Source organism: Cololabis saira, chromosome 13 (assembly GCF_033807715.1).
Source record: "Cololabis saira isolate AMF1-May2022 chromosome 13, fColSai1.1, whole genome shotgun sequence".
NCBI lineage: Eukaryota > Metazoa > Chordata > Actinopteri > Beloniformes > Belonidae > Cololabis > Cololabis saira.
The window spans coordinates 15,284,547-15,304,821 of NC_084599.1; the positions used below are offsets into that span (position 1 = coordinate 15,284,547).

At 41.5% G+C, this 20,275-nt stretch overlaps 2 protein-coding genes across 4 annotated transcripts in view; one reads left to right on the top strand and one right to left on the bottom strand.

Moving 5' to 3' along the window:
* LOC133458237 (sex comb on midleg-like protein 2) overlaps positions 1–3,021 on the top strand; it is a 16,957-nt gene extending 13,936 nt beyond the window's left edge. For all 3 annotated transcript variants that reach the window (XM_061737914.1, XM_061737916.1, XM_061737915.1), the window contains exon 15: positions 488–3,021. In XM_061737914.1, coding sequence (XP_061593898.1) covers positions 488–613 — 126 coding nt within the window. In that variant the 3' untranslated portion in view covers positions 614–3,021. The remainder of the gene's footprint in view (positions 1–487) is intronic.
* On the bottom strand, positions 2,999–16,612 carry zmp:0000001174 (retinoic acid-induced protein 2). Its single transcript, XM_061737918.1, has 2 exons — positions 16,473–16,612; positions 2,999–8,188 (listed from the first exon to the last, which is right to left on the bottom strand). The coding sequence occupies exon 2, from the start codon at positions 8,112–8,114 to the stop codon at positions 6,480–6,482; it is 1,635 nt and encodes a 544-aa protein (XP_061593902.1). The 5' UTR covers positions 8,115–8,188; positions 16,473–16,612; the 3' UTR covers positions 2,999–6,479.
* Between the last annotated feature and the right edge of the window lie 3,663 nt (positions 16,613–20,275).

The following is a 20,275-nucleotide window of genomic DNA, read 5'->3' on the forward strand; positions in this document are numbered from 1 at the left end:
CAACGCCAGCGACGCTGACTCGCGTAATGGCGACTGTGAAGAGACGGAGCCGGGACCATTGGATGCCGCACTCGCCCAGCTGTTCTGTTCCGACACGGAAGAAGATTTCGAGGGATTTGAGGATGGGGAATGAACTCAAAGTTCCCTTTCAAGTTTGTTTTGGGAGTGAACGAAGTTTTCAGAAAGCTGGATTTTATTTTGTTAATAAAGTTTGACTTACAGTACTTTTCTTCTTGTTTTTTTTTTTTTGCATTTGCTGTAGCATTTTGTAGCATTTCCTGTAGCGCAGCTCCATCAGGTAGATACCTAACTCCACCCCAGCCACAATAGTACGGTATCTTACCGTATATTCCGTGCACCTTATATATGAAGAGGGTTTTAAAATTGGCCATTTATTGAAGATCCTTATAATACGATGCGCCTTATGGTGTGGAAAATACGGTATATGCTTTCATGATATAATAAACGTCCCCATTTGTTTCCCCAGGAGATAGACGGAAAAGCTCTGATGCTTCTGCGGAGTGACATGATAATGAAGTACATGGGTCTGAAACTAGGGCCTGCCCTGAAGTTATGCCACCACATAGAGCGGCTGAAACAAGGCAAACTGTGATGGGAGTCTGGACGGTCCTGACCCGCCCCGCCCATGAGACAAGACGGAGCCGGGTCTGGAGCTGGACACGCGGGGCCGTGCAGGGGTTTCACGTGTCACCAGACTCCTCCTGGAGGGACAGAGTCAGTGTTACAAGTTCATCCCCACTTCCAGAGTGGAAAAAGTGTGCCGTGCTTTGCTGACACATTACCTCATCCCCTTATCAGTGAACGAAAAGCTCTTCAGATCTTATAGACAAACAACACTGAACTTTCAGAAATCCCAAAGGAAATGAATCCCTGTGGTGTTTACACTGCATAGCACATGTGCACACATGGACACTTTTTTTTAATGGAGATAAAATGTTTTGATCCTGGTTTTGGATCCCCAAAGATGGAGAATGTTTCTTCTTATATAGTGTTTTTATTACTCTTGAATTTTCCAGTTAGAAGGAAGGTTTGGCATACTGAAGAAAAAAAACCCACAAAAAAATGCAGACATTCTTCCTCGTTCTCTGGAAGAGAATTTCGCGCCCTGGTCTGTGCTGTTGCATAGCTGTTTTCACTCTCCACATATATGCCTGAAAGTATGGGTGTGTCTGTCTGCCTGGAGGATGCTAACAGTGGTGCATTCCACGTTTTTCACACATTGCTAGACTGATGTTTTCCGTTGCTTGGACCTCGTCCGTGTCACGACTGGGGATCACATTGTATTCTGACTTGTTTCTTTAAAGTGTTTTAAATGAACATCAGGTTTTCCATGAGTGTTCCCAAGAATCACTTCCCACTGTCGGACATCATGGATAATTTTTTTAGCAGTTTCTAAGTTGCCTCATACCGGTAATAATGCAGTTCAATGTCAAACCACACGTGTCCCAAGCTCATTCAATTTATGAGTTTATCCATTTCGATTGCCAGAATGTTTAGGAATGTAGATTTGACATTTCTAAGGGCTCCTTATGATCAATTTTTGATGTACGATATTTATCAGTCATGCATCTTTTAGGCTTGTTGGTCTGTCTGAGACCTCATTGTTGTCATTTTTTGACCATTACAATCCCTGTTGGCAATGAAAACAGATATGTACAGTTTTATGGGTTTAACCATGAATATCAGCAACAGAATGTAAATTTTGTAGAAACTTAATATTTTAAGGAAATCATATACATAAGATAGAAATGTGAAGATAAAGGGCAAGGGGATGAATATTTAACAGTGGTTTCCGTTCTTTTTAATACTTAACGCAGTGCTTTTAGTCCAAATACTCCCAGTACTAGATCCTGCCTTGCTTCATCTTTGACATTTCTCAGGTTTACGTGGTCTTTGTTTATAGACGCTTTTGTAGCATAATGTTTATATTTCCCTCACTTTAAGACTTGTGCCATATTATATTCAACACAGGATCAAAGTGCTGTTGATTCCCCTGTTGCATCTTCTTTAAAGTACTTGAAAAATATGTGTTGCAAAATGTAAGTTGTTCATCAGGTCACACCAGATAAAGGATGTGCTTATGAAAACTGAAAAGAAGCGTTCTTATTGTTTACAACAAGGAAATCTTTATCCAGAGTGCACCTTTCTTAATCATTTAAATCCACCTGCATTGTCTGCAAAAACATGTCTCTGGTTGCCTGCTGCAGGAGATTAATACTTTACACTAAAGCCTTAAGACAAAATGTACTATTTGGCTGATCACTGACCGGTAGACTGAGAACATTTCTCTTCCATGAAATTGTATCATAACTTGTATCATAAAAAACCTACCATTGTTACAAGGTAAATTTGCTTTAAGATCACTTCAAAGAGCAACTTCATTCTGACCTCTGGGTGGAAAAAATGTTTGTTAGAAGAAAAACATCTTGATATATTTCATTCGTGGTATGGTGAACAGGAATTCACACGTTTATCACAGGAGTTAAGGAAAAAAAACATACAAAACTTGTATTTTCAAAGTATTCACCCCAATGTATTTAGTTGGCAGGGTCTCATCTGGAGAAAACATGTTAAAAGGAAAGACATGAGGGACACAGAAGACTGTATAAAATCCAGAGTGTATCCATAATTTATCTTCTTACGTCCCCTCGGACATTTGTTTGGAACCCAACAAGTGTGAAAAAAAACGTCCTATTTGTGTGCGGGTATTATTATTTTTAAATAACACAAAGGTCGATAATAAGTCAGCCACTATCAAAAATTATTTGACTTCATCAAATATGCAAAGGTTTTGTTGTTCTTGGATAATTTACAGATGTTCTCCCTCTCAGCAGTTTAATGAAAGCAAACCAAACTGGATTGATGTCATAAATCTAACTTTACAAAGTCCGCGGAACAGAGCTAAGTAGAAAACTGGCTGTACATCTGGATGCAGGCGACCGTAAACCATGCTATCTATATGCTTCTTTACCTCACTTTACCTCATAATTGTTCTGCTAACACACCTCAATAATAAATATTTTATACTTTGTTGTTGCCATTAATGAGCTTAATTTAAATGCTTAATTATTGGAACCAAATAAATTTAATAGAAACCATGTGCAAAGAAAAAACTGTTTAGATCATTTTGGTAAATGAAGCATGAAGCATTTTTATTCATTTTGATTGGATTGTTACTGGTTCACCAGTATCTTGTTGCTTTAGTGGATGATTTTAACAATGTCCTCTCATTTCAAACCAGTTTTATTAATAAAAACGGTCACCTTTGGAGTAAAAACAGGCAGAAAGAGCAGATTTGGACTCAAGAGATTTTAGTTCACTTCCATATAAAAAGCACACACTGCACAGTAAGCAAATATTTAACCACCAGCACATTTCAGCTAGTGATTCATCACTGACACTTTAATTTAAACTGCTGTCAGAAGCGAAGAGTGCTTCACACATACAAAGGGAGCTGTGTCTTGATATCCAGTCACTCTTTGTCTCCTGACTATCCAGTACATGAACACACTGTATAAATAAAAGTTGTACAAATAATAAATTAGTGGAGGTCCAGTCCAACTAAAGTGATCAGTTCAACCTGCTAAACCACAGAGCTCTCTGTTGAAGTGGACGCATGACTGAATGTTCTGGGATAGCTTTCAGAACATGGACATAAATAAAGAACCGGTAAAAGTCAAGCTTCTAGATATTTTCCATTTCTGTTTGTCAAGACCGTCTCCATATGGCTGTTATTAGTTCTTGGCCTTCAGCTTTCAGATTTACATAACTTCTGCAGGAACAAAGGCAGCAATGCAGTTTAAGCAGACTGGATAGGACACCCTGGGACCTTTTCAACTAAATCATGACAAAGTGCACTCAATATGTTAAATAAACATACACACACAGAGCAATACAGTCCACATTCACAACTGTCGTCGTGATCGTGAGGGCAAGAAATACCATGGTCCACAAAACCAACAAAAAAATGACACCAAATCACAAGAAACAACATTTTTTTTCACACAGGCATGTCTGATAACGGGGAGGTGGAGTCCGATCAATACTGACTCTAGTAAAAACTGACACACAAAACATTGTTTTCTCATTTAAGCAAAGAAGCCAACTTCCCCTCATCTCCCAGATGATTTAAATGAGGAGTTGACTTTATAAAAACAAACTCATCTAGATTCCTTAATAATTCCTTAATTCCTTCCTTAATAACTTAATGAAAACAGCAGCGAGTTACAGTGTTTTAAACACTTGCTGTGAGGCATTTCATTAGCTTTGGCTAATTCAGCCAGCAATTAAAACATCAAAGCTAGTAAATGCTCTCTATTTGAACAGGCTCACAGAATGTCTTTGAATGTAGAGTCAGAGCAAAACAAACAAAAAAAATGCTTTGCTGCAAAACAAAGACACTATCTTGTGAATGAAAACTGCTGTCACCATTTACTCAGTGAGGTTGTGGTTCTGGTCTTGCTCTTCTTAGCTTTGGTGCACGTTGCAGAAGCAGCCCCACAAGAAATATGCCTAATATTCCTAACTAGTCAAACTGTCTTAAATCCAGCAAAAATAACTGCCACTGAGGTGAGAAAAATGTTGACTACACTTCTTAAAACTAGGTAAATAGTCTAGGCACTAGACAAATAGTAAGACCGACCGACCATCCATCCATCCATCCATCCATCCATCCATCCATCCATCCATCCATCCATCCATCCATTCATCCATCCATCCATCCATCCATCCATCCATCCATCCATCCATCCATCCATCCATCCATCCATCCATCTTCTTCTGCTTAACCAGTACTGGGTCGGGGGGCAGCAGTCTCAACAGAGATGCCCAGACTTCTCTCACCCCAGACACTTCCTCCAGCTCCTCCAGGGGGGAGTCCGAGGCGTTCCCAGGCCAGCCGAGAGACACAGTCTCTCCAGCGTGTCCTGGGTCTTCCCCGGGGTCTCTTCCCGGTGGGACATGCCTGGAACACCTCCCTAGGGAGGAGGGACATGCCTGGAACACCTCCCTAGGGAGGCATCCAGGTGGATCCGGTACAGATGTCCAAGCCACCTCAGCTGACTCCTCTCAATGTGAAGGAGCAGCGGCTCGACTCCGAACTCCTCCCGGGTGACGAACTCCTCACCCTATCTCTAAGGGAGCGTCCAGCCACCCTGCGGAGGAAACTCATCTCGGCCGCTTGTATCCACGATCTTGTCTTTTCGGTCACTACCCAAAGTTCATGACCATAGGTGAGGGTAGGGGCGTAGATTGACCGGTAAATCGAGAGCTTCGCCTTTCGACTCCGCTCCTTCTTCACCACGACGGTCCGGTACATCGACCGCATAACTGCGGACGCTGCACCGATCCGTCTGTCAATCTCACGCTCCATTGTTCCCTCACTAGTGAACAAAACCCCGAGATACTTGAACTCCTCCACCTGAAGCAGGACTTCTCCACCCACCCGGAGAAGGCACGCCACCCTTTCCCGGTGGAGAGCCAGGGTCTTGGTTTTGGAGGTGCTGATTCTCATTCCACCCACTGCAAACCGCCCCAACATGCTGAAGGTCCTGGCCTGATGAAGTCAACAGGACAACATCATCCGCAAAAAGCAGAGATGGAATTCTGTGGTTCCCAAAGTCCAACATGCACTGGGAACAAGTCTGACTTACTGCCGGCAATGTGAACCAATCTCCTGCTCCGATCATACAGAGACCTAACAGCCCGTAACAGAGGGCCCCGGACCCCATACTCACTGAGCCCCCCACAAAGTGCCACGAGGGACACGGTCAAATGCCTTCTCCAGATGCATATGGCACATGTGGACTGATTGGGCAACTTCCCATGAACCCCTCAATACCCTGCAGAGGGTATAGAGCTCCACTATTGACCAAATTCTCCTCTCCAGTACCCTGGCATAGACTGAGAATAGTAAGACCAATTTTCTTGAAACAAGGCTTTTTTTTTTTACTGTCTAAAAAATGAGCAGTTTTTGCAGTGCAGCCAATCAGGAAAGAGCGACCTGAGCAATCTAATGATGACCATGTTCATTTCTAATGACGGGGCACCGCTGAACAATCTTGATTATGACTTCCCAGTACAGAATTTATAGGTCTTCAGTGCGCATATATGTGGAAAAAATAAAAAGTTATAAACCCAAATTAAAGAATAGAAAAAGTGTATTTTCTGTTAATTGTAAAGTAAAACATGTCCTTTATCACAGAAAACCAACTGAGCTGCCAAACACAACATTGTCACAAACCGTTGTGGTTCAGAATAACACTGGATGTTAAAACAAAAACAAAGCATTTCATAATGTTACACTGTCAGACACTCGTGAGCCTCACTTTTCGAGCCAAACTCCTTGATTGATTAGTATTTGATTTGGATTAGAGAATGTCCCCACGTGTGTTTCATGTTCTACTCTCTGGGATTACCAGAGATCTGTCCAGGGATTAATCCCTCTCTTGGGAGCGCTCTCACTTCCTGGGGAGCAGTGCTGCAAGTCTCGGCTTCTTGATGGGAAGGAAGTGGATCTCTTGTGAGCTGACCTTCTTCAGTTTGATAGCTCTGTTTTTCGAAACCTTTTTATGAGGGTTGTTAGGGTCTTGCGGCTCCCCGTGTGACACTGAGGGCATCCCGTAGAACTGCTGCAGAGACGGTCCCTGGATGCCGTCCCGTTTGATGGAGAAATTCTTGGTGGAGACTCCTGAAAGGCCTTTTATCTTCCCACAGAGAATGGCTGGGATCGCGTCTTTCACAGAGACGATGACCTTGGCTGTCTGCGAGGTGCTCACAATCTCAAGGTTTCCAGCTCCGCTGAGCGATGCTTCTTGACCCAGAGAGCTAGATCCGGCAGCACTAGTATCAACCAGCCACTTGTGCTGCCGGCTGAACTCCAGAGACGCCAGGCTGCCCAGGAGTTTGGAATCTAAACTCTGAGTGCATTCAACTCCCAGAGACAAGGCGGTGCTGCTCGTACCTTGAGCTGGCTGTAAAGCTACTTGTCTGTCTGACTGAACACACTTTTTCCTGAAACCAGTCACTGACAAATCAAGCACACTGTCGTGCTGCGGACTGGGATATTCTTGTTTTGGCTCAATTGGACACGACTTGACAGAGAGGTCTAGAACCTGTCCCTCCTCTGGAGACAGAGAGGATGGGGACACATTTTGCGACTTGAATGGCGGCGAGCATTTCCTTGAGGATAGTGTAGCAGAGGTAGTATCTTCCGGTGACGTCTGAGTGCTTTTACTCACAGTGCAAACTGGTTTTGGCATGTTCCCCTTTGAGTCTTCCATCTGAGGGACAGGAATGGGGATAGGGAGAGGGACGGGCAGAGGCACTGGCAGGGGAATGATGACCGGGTACGGGACTAAAAGTGTAGCCGGAGGAACCAGCGGAGCCAAAGGGGAGGTGTAGGGAGGTGTGAGAGAAGGGAGGGGGAAGAAGGCAGAGCCTGGTGACTGACAGGTGGACGAACCTGCCTGCTGAGTGAAGAGGTCCTGTATGATGGCCGCAAAAGACGGATTCTGCAGGAGAGAGAGCAGGTTGCCATCCTGACCCTGTCCTGCTGCCTTCGGGTCAACAGCTGGAGGTAAACCAAATGTCAAAGGATTCTGACAGAGGACGTTGTTTTGGAGGGGCAACTGTGCGCAGCCCGTGTTCTGTGGGATAACAGAGGGATTCATGTGCTGGATCACCTGCTGGTCCAAAACCAGAGGAAGGGAAACGGGGTTTTGGCTGGTTATCAAGTACGGCGCTGTCCCCATCTGACCGAGCTGAGGCCCGGATGCTCCAGCCATCTGAAGATGGATGGGCAACATCAGCGGACTGTCTCCCAGACACACTGGGTGGAGTACCGTTGTAGCTACTTTAAGCGCCACTCCTCCTGAAGGTTCAGCGCTGGGACTTACACCAGAGGGGGCAGGATTGTCCGCGTTATTAATGAGCCCTCCTTTGTTCAGTCCTGTCACACTCCCGTTAAATGAATCAGAAGGTAGTGGATTTACTCCATTTTCCACTTTGCTGAAGACTTCTCCTCCCTCCTCGGTGCTGCACACATCGGTCTGCAGCTGTGTTATGTTTAGAGGCACATTGTCATTACCTTCCATGATTCAGACTGAATAAATGATAAAGGTCATCAGGCGCTAGTTGGAGGTCTTATCCATCGTTCCTCTGGGTAGCCCTGAAACAGAGAACAGAATGTTTGATGGTGAGCAGTAATCAAAAAATGTTAGAATTTGGAAAATCTTATGCATCTAAATCATATAAAATGGAGTCGAGTTCTATGAAATTTATCCTGCGAAGAACACCATATAAAGGAAACTTGTTTTAGATTTTCTTTTGTACAGCTTAATATAGACTTCTGTTACGATTGATATAAGAAAAAAGGAATTTACTATTAAAAAAAAAAGGAAAGCAAAATACGAAGTCAATAAAAAATAAAGAATAAAGTCAATAAAGAACATTTGCAAAATATGACTCTAGCATCTATCGGATACACGTCATTCGAACCAATTAAGAAAACTAAATAGGCAGATGCTGAGTAAGTACTTTCCATGATTGTGTTTTCCAAGAAACAACAATCAATCGATCACAAGACTAAAACCACTGACAGGTAAAAGCATACAACATGGTTAACTCTTCAACTCTTGCAAACTTCCCTGATCCCTATCTGATCGAGCGTCTGCACGATGAACAAGTCTGATCCAAGAAGACACCACCGTCTATCTCCCAGAATTCACTGCCAACGTTCCCGGGCCAGACGCCACGGGAGCCTGCCAGAGGAGGAGCCATTGTTCACTTCTCACCCAGTTAGAGCTGCTTCTGCTTCTGAACGCCTCATACTGTGGTAGGAAAGGTTTGGACTGATCAGTGTAGATTTAAAACACTTGATTATATCTAAAGTATCTCTTATTGAAACCTGCTGGCTTTTCAGCATCCATGCTCTTTTTCTTAAAGATTCAGTGATGAATTAGGACAGCACCATATTAGAAAAACAAGCGGTACGTGTCATTATAGTTGAAAATTGCAACGTTAATATAACATGCGATATACAGTACCAATACCTCAGTGTATGCTATAACAACCTTCCTGATTGTAATGGTCCCCTGGCAGTAAATAGCCTATGCAGAAAAAGAATTAAATATTTAAATGTTCTATTCCAGCAAAATAATTTAATTTATTAATAAATAAATAAATAAATATATGATGCATCTTTGCAAGGTTTTTGTTCATGTTTAGGTAACACTGTGTTTTGCTACCTTACACATAATACCGTCATCAATACAATAATAATAAAAAATAATAATGTAATGATAATGACATTCAAGAAAAAGACCATAACTAAATTATCTTTTCTCTGAAAAAAGTGGATAGGTGCTTGTTATATGATGGTAACATTAACTGTTTTCTGAAAGTTTTGAGAACACCCCAGCGTAAATCTTTGACAGCTCAGCCAAGGATGAAAACAATAAATAATATGGTCTCCCACTGTGTTCTCACACACCTGGGGAGGTGCACACAGTCCTTGCTCCACTGCAGCTTGTGCGTTCATGATCCCTGACTTACTGTACCATGAATGCTTTTCTTTTTCTGTTTGTTTTTCTACATAAGACTGTCACAAAACACGCCTCACCTTCACCTCATGTTGGCTGTCAACCCCCACCATCTGTTATGACCAAAGTGTCCCTTGGGTACATGGAAAGTTGATACATTCAATATCAGCAAAGTAAATTATTCATACTGATGGAAGCAACGGGGATAGTGTTCACGTCTTGGAAAGGGGGTGGGGGTCTTTAACTTATTTTTAAAGTATAATGTACCTTCTAAATGAAACACTCAATTAAATGCAGACATGCATTTCAAATTTTCTAGTAACGCCATGACAACTTTTTCCTCTGAGGAGCTTTCATGTGGTGTAGAATTTCCTCAGTGACCAGCGAGAGGGAGACCTCAATCCCCCAAGGCTGGTTTTATATTGTTCTGTACCATAGATGGGACATTGTAATAGGGCTCTGATGGATTCCACAGTCAAGTGGTCGGCAGTTAATCTTGTCTTAGATTCGTGCATGAAAACATCCATAAACATACTATATCAGAACCAACTAAAAGATTTTCCTGCACAAATTCTTTGAAGCTCCTGGATTTATTCCCTAACACTAGAGAGGACACATGTTTGATGGTCCAGAAAACTAAAAAGGGAGTCACGTCAGTAAACGATGAGCCAGACTGCCATGGCAGCCTGCTTGCAAGACACAGACTTGTGTCCCACACTCACTGCTTTGTCCTCACAAGAAAGACAAAAAAGGTTTGGACGAACTGGAGACACAAGTAACTGAATGAATGCCTGGCATGACCCTACATGCATTCATGTGCAAAATATGCTACGGTTATTTTTAATAAAAAAACCTAATAAATAACTAAAAATAAAATAAAATCCTCATATCATGGTGGATCTTAGTATTGCAAAAATACAATCTCAGACAAACCAGATAAATAACAACAGAAGTGTATAACTTAATTCCCTATGCCATTATTTATGTAAGAAAAATAAAAATCATGTGAACTATAATAAGTACCTTCTAACTGCTCCCATAGGATTTAATTACATTAATTTTTCAATTCAATTTTATTTATATAACATTTATTACAATTCAAGGTGTCTAAGCGCTTTCCAGAAACCTAGAACATGACCCCGAGCAATTATTACATTAACAATGTCAGGTAAGAAAAACCTTAAGCCAAACAGTGGCAAGAAAAAACTCTGCTTTAGGAGGGAATAAACCTTAAGCAGGACCTGACTCGTAAGGGGGGACCCTCCTGCCGGAGGCCAGCTGGGCAGAGCAGGAAAAGGAAGATCAGAGAGAGAGAATGAAGAACGGAGAGAGGAGAGGAACAGATTTCTTGTCAACGGTACAAAAGACGAGATATATTAGTATAATTATCTGTGGGCAGGAGAACTAATAGTTTTCTAAGAGGACTTCTCTAAGATGCAGCTCGGTGATGCCCATCATCAACCCGTTCCTCAGCAGGCAAGCAGATCCCTATAAAAGCAGACATTTAAGCAATTTGCTGGTCTGGAACATTCATTAACACAATACCAAGAAGGAAAGACTTAAGCAACAGTCTTAGAGAAGCAATTGTTGCTAAACATCAATCTGGAGAGGGTCATAAAACCATTTCAAAACTATTTTAATCAAAATTCGGCAGTGAGAGATATTATTCAAAAATGAAAAGCATTTAAGCCAGTTACCCCTCTTCTCCGGAGTTGGATGACCCAGCAAATTTACCCCAGGGTCAGACCCTTCAGAGAAATCTAAATAAATAAATAAATCATTAAAGATAAGTCTAAGCCCCTTCAGGCCTCACTGAGCATGTTAAATGTTAAAGTCCATGACAGCACACTAGTAATATTTTTTGGGAAAGGTTTTCAAAAGAAAGTCTCATCTCTGCAAAACAATATGGAAGCACAGCTGAGGTAAATGTGTATTTGAACAAACCACAAGACCTCTGAAACACTGGACTTTTGACAAATGAGACCAAAGAGTTTGCTTTATTCTTTTCCACTTTGACAGTCATGTTTGACAAAAACCCAAAAGTATTTCAGCAAAAATACATCATACCGACTGTCAAGCATGGTGGTGGAGGAGTGACCAGGGTACCAGGGTACCTTACAGTCACCTTACAGTCACTGAGTGGACAAGCAACTTCCATTGACAGCTATTTCTACCAGTACAGAACCCACCAACCAATCACAGCAGGATGGGGGCGGGCTTTATTTGATGACGCGAGCCAAAGCATCCAAGAGCCACTAACCATCCAAAATAGCTGCAGAATTGATCACAACATATTGGATGAAGTTTTTACTGCAGACCAGACTACAGTCAGTATGTTTACCTACCAGGAAGCCGAATTGTTGCCTTAATCTGACCGATATAACATTTTTAAAAGCCATGTATACACCTTACCCAGGCTGTAGTCAAACCGAACTGAAGCTCTTGAGATCTTTTGTTAATATTATTTTGGCTTTTACAGATTATATATTTTACACACATGTACTACAAAAATGAAAGAGCAAAACTCTTTCAACATTTTTTACAAATAGTTGTTCATGCTTTTGCTGTTCTGTTCCCTGTTCTGAAAGACACAACACAGAAAATTAGATCTGATAGTCTAATTTAGGACAATGAATAGGAAATTCAGATCTACATTTCCACTTTATGGATGCTGCAGTCTCACTTGCATTCCAGGAAGTTTGGGCCAAGATATTTCCTGTTTGATAACATGGTCATGAGGTCTGTGACGTGGTGATACTTCCCTCACCAATATGAAAGAAGCCTTTCTTGGTTGAGACTTCCCGACTGTCACAAACTGCAGTTATTTGGCCTGGTTGGCACACTGTCTTATTTGTCCCTCTTAACTTAGCCATCAGAGTGAAGTAGCTATTTTTGCATCAGTTTGCTTTTTTGGAGAAAATTAAAACTGCATAAGTGAGCACTGCTCTGAGCCTCCAGATCAGGTGACCTGGTGCTGAGCAGTAATCACCACTCGGTTGACATGTTACAGTTCACAGGTCACTGATTCGCCTCCTGTTCACTCGAATCATGTGAGAACAATGTCAAACTCTGCAGACTAGCATAAAAGGGAAGTTTAACCAGCACAGTCTGGGCTGATCCAAAGTACACATCGACTGTGCTCATCGTTTTTTTTTTTCCCTGTGACATCATTTGACTATGTGACTTTGCTTTGTCTCTGTGATAACACAGATAGGGAAGGTCAAACAAAGATACGCCAGCATGATGTACCAACAGTCTGATTCTTGTCCATGTGGCACAAAGAAGCTGAACGTCTTTAGTTACACCGTCTTGCTCTGTATGTGAGACTCACGTTGCATAATCCCTGGTGTTTGTGGTCAAACAGATAAGCTGAAAAGCTACCACCTTGTAAACATGCTGCACATACCACTATAGAGCTGCACTCAAGAACAAAACCACAATGGAGGGTTTCAAAATAAGCAGAGACTTCAACCTAAATTAATTTGAATCACCAGCTTTGAGTTCTTGTTGTTCCACATTTTCGTCTATTTGCATTCATTTTGAGCATAATAACAGTTTATAGATCACACTATTCAGAGTAGCTCTAATGTAACGCAATTTTCCCTGAAATTTGAGCTAATGTGACAAAGTTGCAGCACAAATAAACTTGAAATGATACACTCAAATGAACGCAGTGTTTCTTTTACACTGAGTGAACCAGCAGCACATTTGCATTTATACATCTAGAACATCATCTGTAAAAGGTCTGTTCGCGAGCCAGTAACAGCTAATTTAGTAAATAGGCAAGAACAGACCCAACAGAGAGCCAAATGAGATCCCTCCCCTGTCCCCGTTACTCTAATTATTTCCACATTTCCTCTCTTTTTCTTGGCTCATTGATGGAATGCACACTATTGTAAGTCAACAGCAAAAAGAAAACAACGCCTCAATTTCATCTGCATTAAACAGCGTAGTGTGTAAATTTAACCAGAGGAAACAAAGGCACCAGGCTGGATGGGGTATATCAGATGATCTAAAGGTCATCTCCATCAACACCCCTCCGCTCCACAAGCCAATTACATCTCATTATATAGACACACACAGACTCCCTTCATATTACACACGCTTTTCATATCGGGGCAGATTATCTTTTATTCAGCAGATAAGTCTTCCAGCTGATCCTTAATGCAACAATGAGCCCCATTCCGTAATAACAATTTAACACCTCTGCTTAAACAGTCATGATTACGGCCACTGTGTAACAAACAGCTGGTCCCCATTTTCAACCATTGGACCGTGTCAAATTGCATTTACACTGCAAAATGAAGATATTGTGTATAGTTAAATATGATTACAGAATTGAGACAATGGGGTTTTCCCCATACCGTCTTTGTGCAGCTCTGTCGCTGCACATGTCAGGATATCAACATAGCAAGCGCCCAGGATGTGAGAGGCAACAACAGACCCCGACTGTGTGGTTGCCAGGTTCATCCACGGATATTTGGATATTTCCCTTTCTCCTTCTTCATGACGAATGCTCCCATTTCCCTACACGTCGAGGTCGCCGACATGTATTTATACGTGCATATATGTAGCAAGCAGACCCGGATTAACTCAGTGTGGTTCCCCAGGGTGACCACACTTGAAGTTCCCCCCTACTCCCACATTTTACGGTAAAAAAAGGGAAATGTACTATGGTTATAAAGACCATAGATTTACATGAACGTATTGCTGAAGAACATGCCCAACACTCATACTACAAATAAATGCAAACAAGCAACCAACTAAGAGTAATACCACAGATAGACATGAGTCTACAAACGCCGTACTACACTGATGCTCCAATCAGAATGCAACTCACATGCCAATGTAACGCCACATGTTAACTATCATCATTTCCATCATGTCTGAGGACTACATGCAAAACTATTACAGCATATGACTAAACAATCAGACAGGCCTACTGAATGAGCTGATGTGAAGGTAGGGAACAGCACACTCACTCAAACGCAATTCGTTTTTATTATTATTATTATTATTATTATTATTATTATTATTATTATTTTAATGTATTTTTATTATATAATTGGTTACCGCTGTACCTGTTTGCTCCTCTTCCAGCAAATATAGAGAGAAAATAATAAACTATGACATTTATATGGTCCAGTTAGTCATTAGATCTGGTGCCCCTGGTCCAGTATAAGGGTAATCCGGTGTTCTGCCAATCCTTGCTACCTGCCGAGAAATGCTACTTTGTGGTTCTGCGCATGTGCACAGTCGACTTTCAAAGTTTGATTGCCTCGCCAATCATTTCTTGCACGATGTAAAATTGATAATATGGGATGTTGAGTATTTGATCCTTCAAAATACACGACCCATGACATGAATTGCATTACACTTTGTGAACATTATACCATAAAGAAGAAAAAAAAAAAAAATTTTATCGCTTTATTTGATATCCATTCAGTCATTGGCCTTTATTTAGCCAGGCAGGTCATTAAGAACATTCTTATTTACAATGACGGGCTGGCAAGAGACAAGGACCACTTGGGGGGGGGGGGGGGGGGGGGGGGGAGGGGGAGCATGGGTGCAGATCCCGGGGGGGACATGTCCCCCCCAATTTCTGAAAAACATGAATTGTCCCCCCCAATAAAAATACCCTAAATGATTCAAAATTGAACAAATGTATTTTCAGACTTAAAAATATATTTCCATTTTGATGTGTATAGAATGAAAGCAATGGGTCCTTTTTTTTTTAGAACTGTTTACCACCATAACTATGTTAAAACATGATCAGTTAGTTTAATCAACTTGTTTAGGGCTCCATATTTCATCCATATATCAATTGATCGTGCATAAAGTAGTCCCATAGGATACAAGGAAGATGGTGAGAAGAATTTGAGATGAGTAGACACTACATGCCCAAAACCCTTAAAATTATGATTTACGAATATAACGGTTTAGTAAGCAGTGACACACACTGTTGGCTGTTTAGGACAAATAAACAAGAAAGGTAAGCACAATAAATGATTCCCTGTGCAGTATTTTTTGGCGAGCCTTTACCAATTTAAGGCATGGTATTAGTTGCATATTGACAAAAAATTAAAAATTAAAATCACGTTGGTGTCCCCCCCAATCCTGACATCGGATCTGCACCCCTGGGGGGGAGGAAGTGGTTTAGGGAGTAAAACACAGTAAAATTGTAGCTCTACAAAGGTAGAAAACCATAGCATTTTTTGTCAAAGCAGCAGAAATGGTCAGGACACCGGCCTGGACAGCAGTATCATGGATTATTATATTAACAGCAGTATCATGGATTATTATATTAACAGCAGTATCATGGATGTATTATATTAACAGCAGTATCATGGATGTATTATATTAACAGCAGTATCATGGATGTATTATATTAACAGCAGTATTATGGATGTATTATATTAACAGTGGTCGGTGCGCTGTGTGAGTGTCTGGCGTCGCGAGGCGTCGCGAGCGCTCGCATCTGCGCACCGAGCAGCGCGTGAGGCTCGGCGACATCAAAGAGAGAACAGAGACGTGTCCGCTCGCCGGGAGAAGAAAGAAAGAAGAAATTCTCTCCATCTCCACCACACCTTCACCGTCGGCTTGTGCACAATTAACACACGAGCTCGGGCTGTCAAACACCAGGCGTTATTTACAGCACACTAGCTGCGGACGCCGTCTAGGTAATTGTTGGGAGAAGAGGAAAAAAAAGGTTTATTTGCTTTCTAAAAAACCGCGACTGGTGCCGTTGCCATGGTAAACCCCTGTTAATCCCGAGGCACATTTCAATTAACGCTTCAATCGACTTTGCGACATAAGACCCACAAAAGCCTGAGCTCAACCCCCTCGTCCCTTTAATGTAATTCTCCATTTAAATGTCTGTTCTGCTGCAAACGTCGTTCAGGATTCACTCACCTTTCTGTCATGGGAACGTGTTAGCGGCTGGAGTCTCGGACCGCTTCCTCTCAATTTAACTACGAAATGAGACCCGTAATGCTCAAAAATGAGCAGATAATGTCGCCAGTTATCTTTTCATTGCGGTCCAGTCGTAGCTACGCCAGAGTGAAGCTGCGCGCGCAGCCCGTCAGCTCCTCTCCTCCTCCTCCTCCTCCTTCAAGGCTGATTTATGGTTCTGCGTTACACCAACGCAGAGCCTACGGCGTAGGGTACGCGACGACACGCACCGTACGGGCGCGTCCCGCGTACCCTACGGCGGTCTCTCCGGCGTAGGCTCTGCGTCGATTTAACGCAGAACCATAATTCAGGCTTTACTCCACAAAGAGACTGATAATAAAAAACAAAAGGAAGAAAGACCGAAGATAAAGAGACAAAAACTGACGAATGAAATGTTTGATACGTTATTTTATTTATTTATTTGTTTTATAGCATCAAAATCGTACCATATGCCAATCATGATCACTAATGCAATTGTATTTGATGTGTTTGAACCTGCTTGTAGCTAAACATACTTATTTCATAGGATGTTATTTTGCCCGCTGCATCTTTAAATTTAAATATCTGTCTTTTCCTTTAATCCGTACTCTGTTACATGCAATTTTTCCTGCAATTTTTCATATCATTCGAATGCTTTGTCTTAAGCACTACGAGGAGCCATTGTGGTCAAAATTTGCTAATTAAATAAACAAACAACAAAAACTATCTCAGTTATATGAAATATGTGTGTGTTTTCAGTTTTTTTTTAGGTTCTATAGCTTTACCTAGTGTCTGCACTGCTGCTTTTACATAAAGTCCTATAAATAAAGGGGTTTAAGTATATGCAGGTGCATGTCCCAGATATAAGACTGCTGTTACTTGTAATGAACATTAGGGTAATGAACCCAGACCGACTTAGTCTGGAACATATTGACCTTGTGTTTTGGTGAAAGCACGAAAGGCTTGAGTTTGGTTCTTTCTGCCTCTCTGGTACCCTGGACGGTATGAGCTGACTACAGAGGGAGAGGAGAATGGAGTGTGGCAGCTGAAGACGACAGTCTGGTGCTGACAGGCCTGGCTGAGCAGGCTCCCCAGGGTCTCCATATCAGTCCCGGCCAGCCCCAGGCTATGCCGCCGGGCTCCGGGGCCTCTCATTGTTCCACAGGGACACCCTTTAATGCAATATAATGAGCATCACAATATACCCTGGTGGCATGATGGGTGCTTCGTTGTGGTTACCTTCGCGGTCCACCTGCCCCCTCCCTCTATCCAATATCTCTCACATAAAGAAACACAGCTCAGCACCTAATGAGTCATTCATATGCATTGCTATTCTGATCAAAATTATGAATATTAAACAGTTTAAAAGGAAACATGTAAAAATTACTGCATCTGAAAAAATAGACCCTTTTTTTGGTCCTTTGTGTTTTCCTCCCTCTCTTCGGTGTTTGTAAAAAGGCATTTTAGGATTACCAATTTTGAATAATGAGCAGTTACTACAGCCACAAAAACTAGATTTGTCGGAAAGAAAGAGCTTGCATGTTGGGTTTTTCTCACTCCACTTATATTACAAGTGATAAAAAAAAATTAAGACGTGATGCAGAGCAGGCTGTGCTTATTTTGAATAATTTCAGGCACATTCAGACCCGTTCTGAGGACTTTCTGAGGGCTAAGAGACTGAACAATATACTTTCCTGTGCTTTAGCTTTGAATGCATTCACACAGATAAGAATAGTGAAGTGGGATAATAGCCAGCTGGTGGGTGATAGACAAAATAAATAAATGAATAAAGTAATAAAAAGAAAAAAAAAGAATATTTATTGCAGTGTAATTCTCTGTAATTTCTGTCAATAAATCTTGAGCTTCGTGCTGTCTCTGGTGCCACTTATGTTTTTTCTGTCTAACATTAAATAAAATTGTTTAATTGTTTACATATTAAACTTTTTTATCCAATGTTTACAAGTAATACTGGGTTTACAAGTAATACTGTGTTCCAGTTTTGCTCGTATATGTACAATTATGTACAATTATGTACAATCAGTCCCCACCACAATAACCACAGTATTTGTATCACGAAAACTCTGAGGTCATTCTTCTTGTAGGGGAGCAAGCAGCTCATTGTGTTCCGTATATTGATCTGAGATATGTCAGATGCCCTCCAGACGAAGTATCAGACAAGACCTAATCCTTCCCGTTTATTTGTGACTGAGACCAGCAGTATAGGCGGCAGGAGCGATGGAGCCTGTTGATCTGGGGATCGGGTTAACAACCTTCCAGTCCGGGGAACTCTTCCCGCTACAATGTGGCTACTGGCATTGCAGACACACTCAAATGGTCTCTCTTGTGAATGTGAAGCATAACCACTAAATTGTGCTTTTTACTCAACCCACGTTCTGCTCTTGTTTGTGATTAAGTTAAATGGAGCATGAAAACCTCTCATCAGTTGTGAAGTCAGTGATTACTGATCACTACGTTTCAAAATGCTGCAAGGAAAACCTGCAATTCATGGAGCATTATGTTCCTACTTCACGAATGTTCACAGATGAGAAAAAGGAAAAATAACCAGAGGAAATTGGTAAAGCAAAACATTTCTCAGATGATACAGATATCACTTTCATCATTTTAGTGGATAAATGCATGTGAATTGGCTTTAATGTACATAAATGTGCTGGCCGATGTAAATGAAGAAACCTGCAACTTTGGGACGTAATACTAAAAAACATAGCGTCTCATCTTGAAATGTTGACATTAATTTTAAAAGGTATAGTTTAAGTGAAATATAAGGGGTCTGCCCCTATAGAGGAACAATAAATGTCACTCCAACCCTTCAGTTCACAGACTCACCCCACCCGCCTGCTCTTGTTCTTCTGGATGCCCATACTTGCCTCTGTCTCCTTTCCTCAAAATCAAACAAAGATAAAAGTCATGCCAGGCTTGCTTTCAAGGCCTGTGATATCTGCAGTTCTGTCTGTGGAGCCAGAGGACAAATACTGGTACAAAGCCTGTGGCAGCACACAAAGACACGAAGAAGCCTCTGAAGTCAGCTACCATGAACAAAGTTCCTGATGGTGAAACAAACACCTCATCTAATTCCTAATGTGGAAACTTTGTCATGTGACCTGCACATTTCTCTTGAGAACAGCGTTGCCTCACTCCTCCACCGTCTGCGACTACTGCTGCCGAGTCCGGTCTTCAGTGTAAATCAAGATCAGGCTTCATGATCATTGTGTCCTCTGATGTATACCCACTAGAGATGCCAAACAGTTCACAGCTTTGTTTACCTTTTTTTTTTCTCTTCTCATTCTTCTCACACAATCTCAGCCCAGCTCATGTGCAAGGTCTCTGAGAACAAGACGTTCTTGTCCATCTCAGGCCTCTTTGACCTTAACCAGAACAAAAGAAATTCATGCGTTGACTGTGAGGCTTGTTATGAAACTGAAAATAATAACAGTGATAATAATTATAATAAAATAGTAATGAAATGTAAATCATCTGAAAATATATTTATCTTGTTTTCAACACACAACAAGTCTCACAGAGTACGCACAGAGACTTATTTTAAATGTAACCTCAATTTTTATCAAAGGGTGGATTCAGCTGAAGACTGCCCTCTAGTGGTCATCTCAAGTACTTCCACCATTTCTTTGTATGGTGGCATACGAAACAAGAAACAAAATCACCTTTAATCATGACAATTACAATCATTTTTTCCTGATGCCATTGTACTTGATGAACAGGATAATTCCCTGTTTGCAAAATATCACCTATTTTCCCATTATGTGTTA

Coding starts and splice junctions, on each gene's coding strand:
- zmp:0000001174 (XM_061737918.1), bottom strand. CDS start 8,114: ATGGAAGGTAATGACAATGTGCCTCTAAACATAACACAGCTGCAGACC.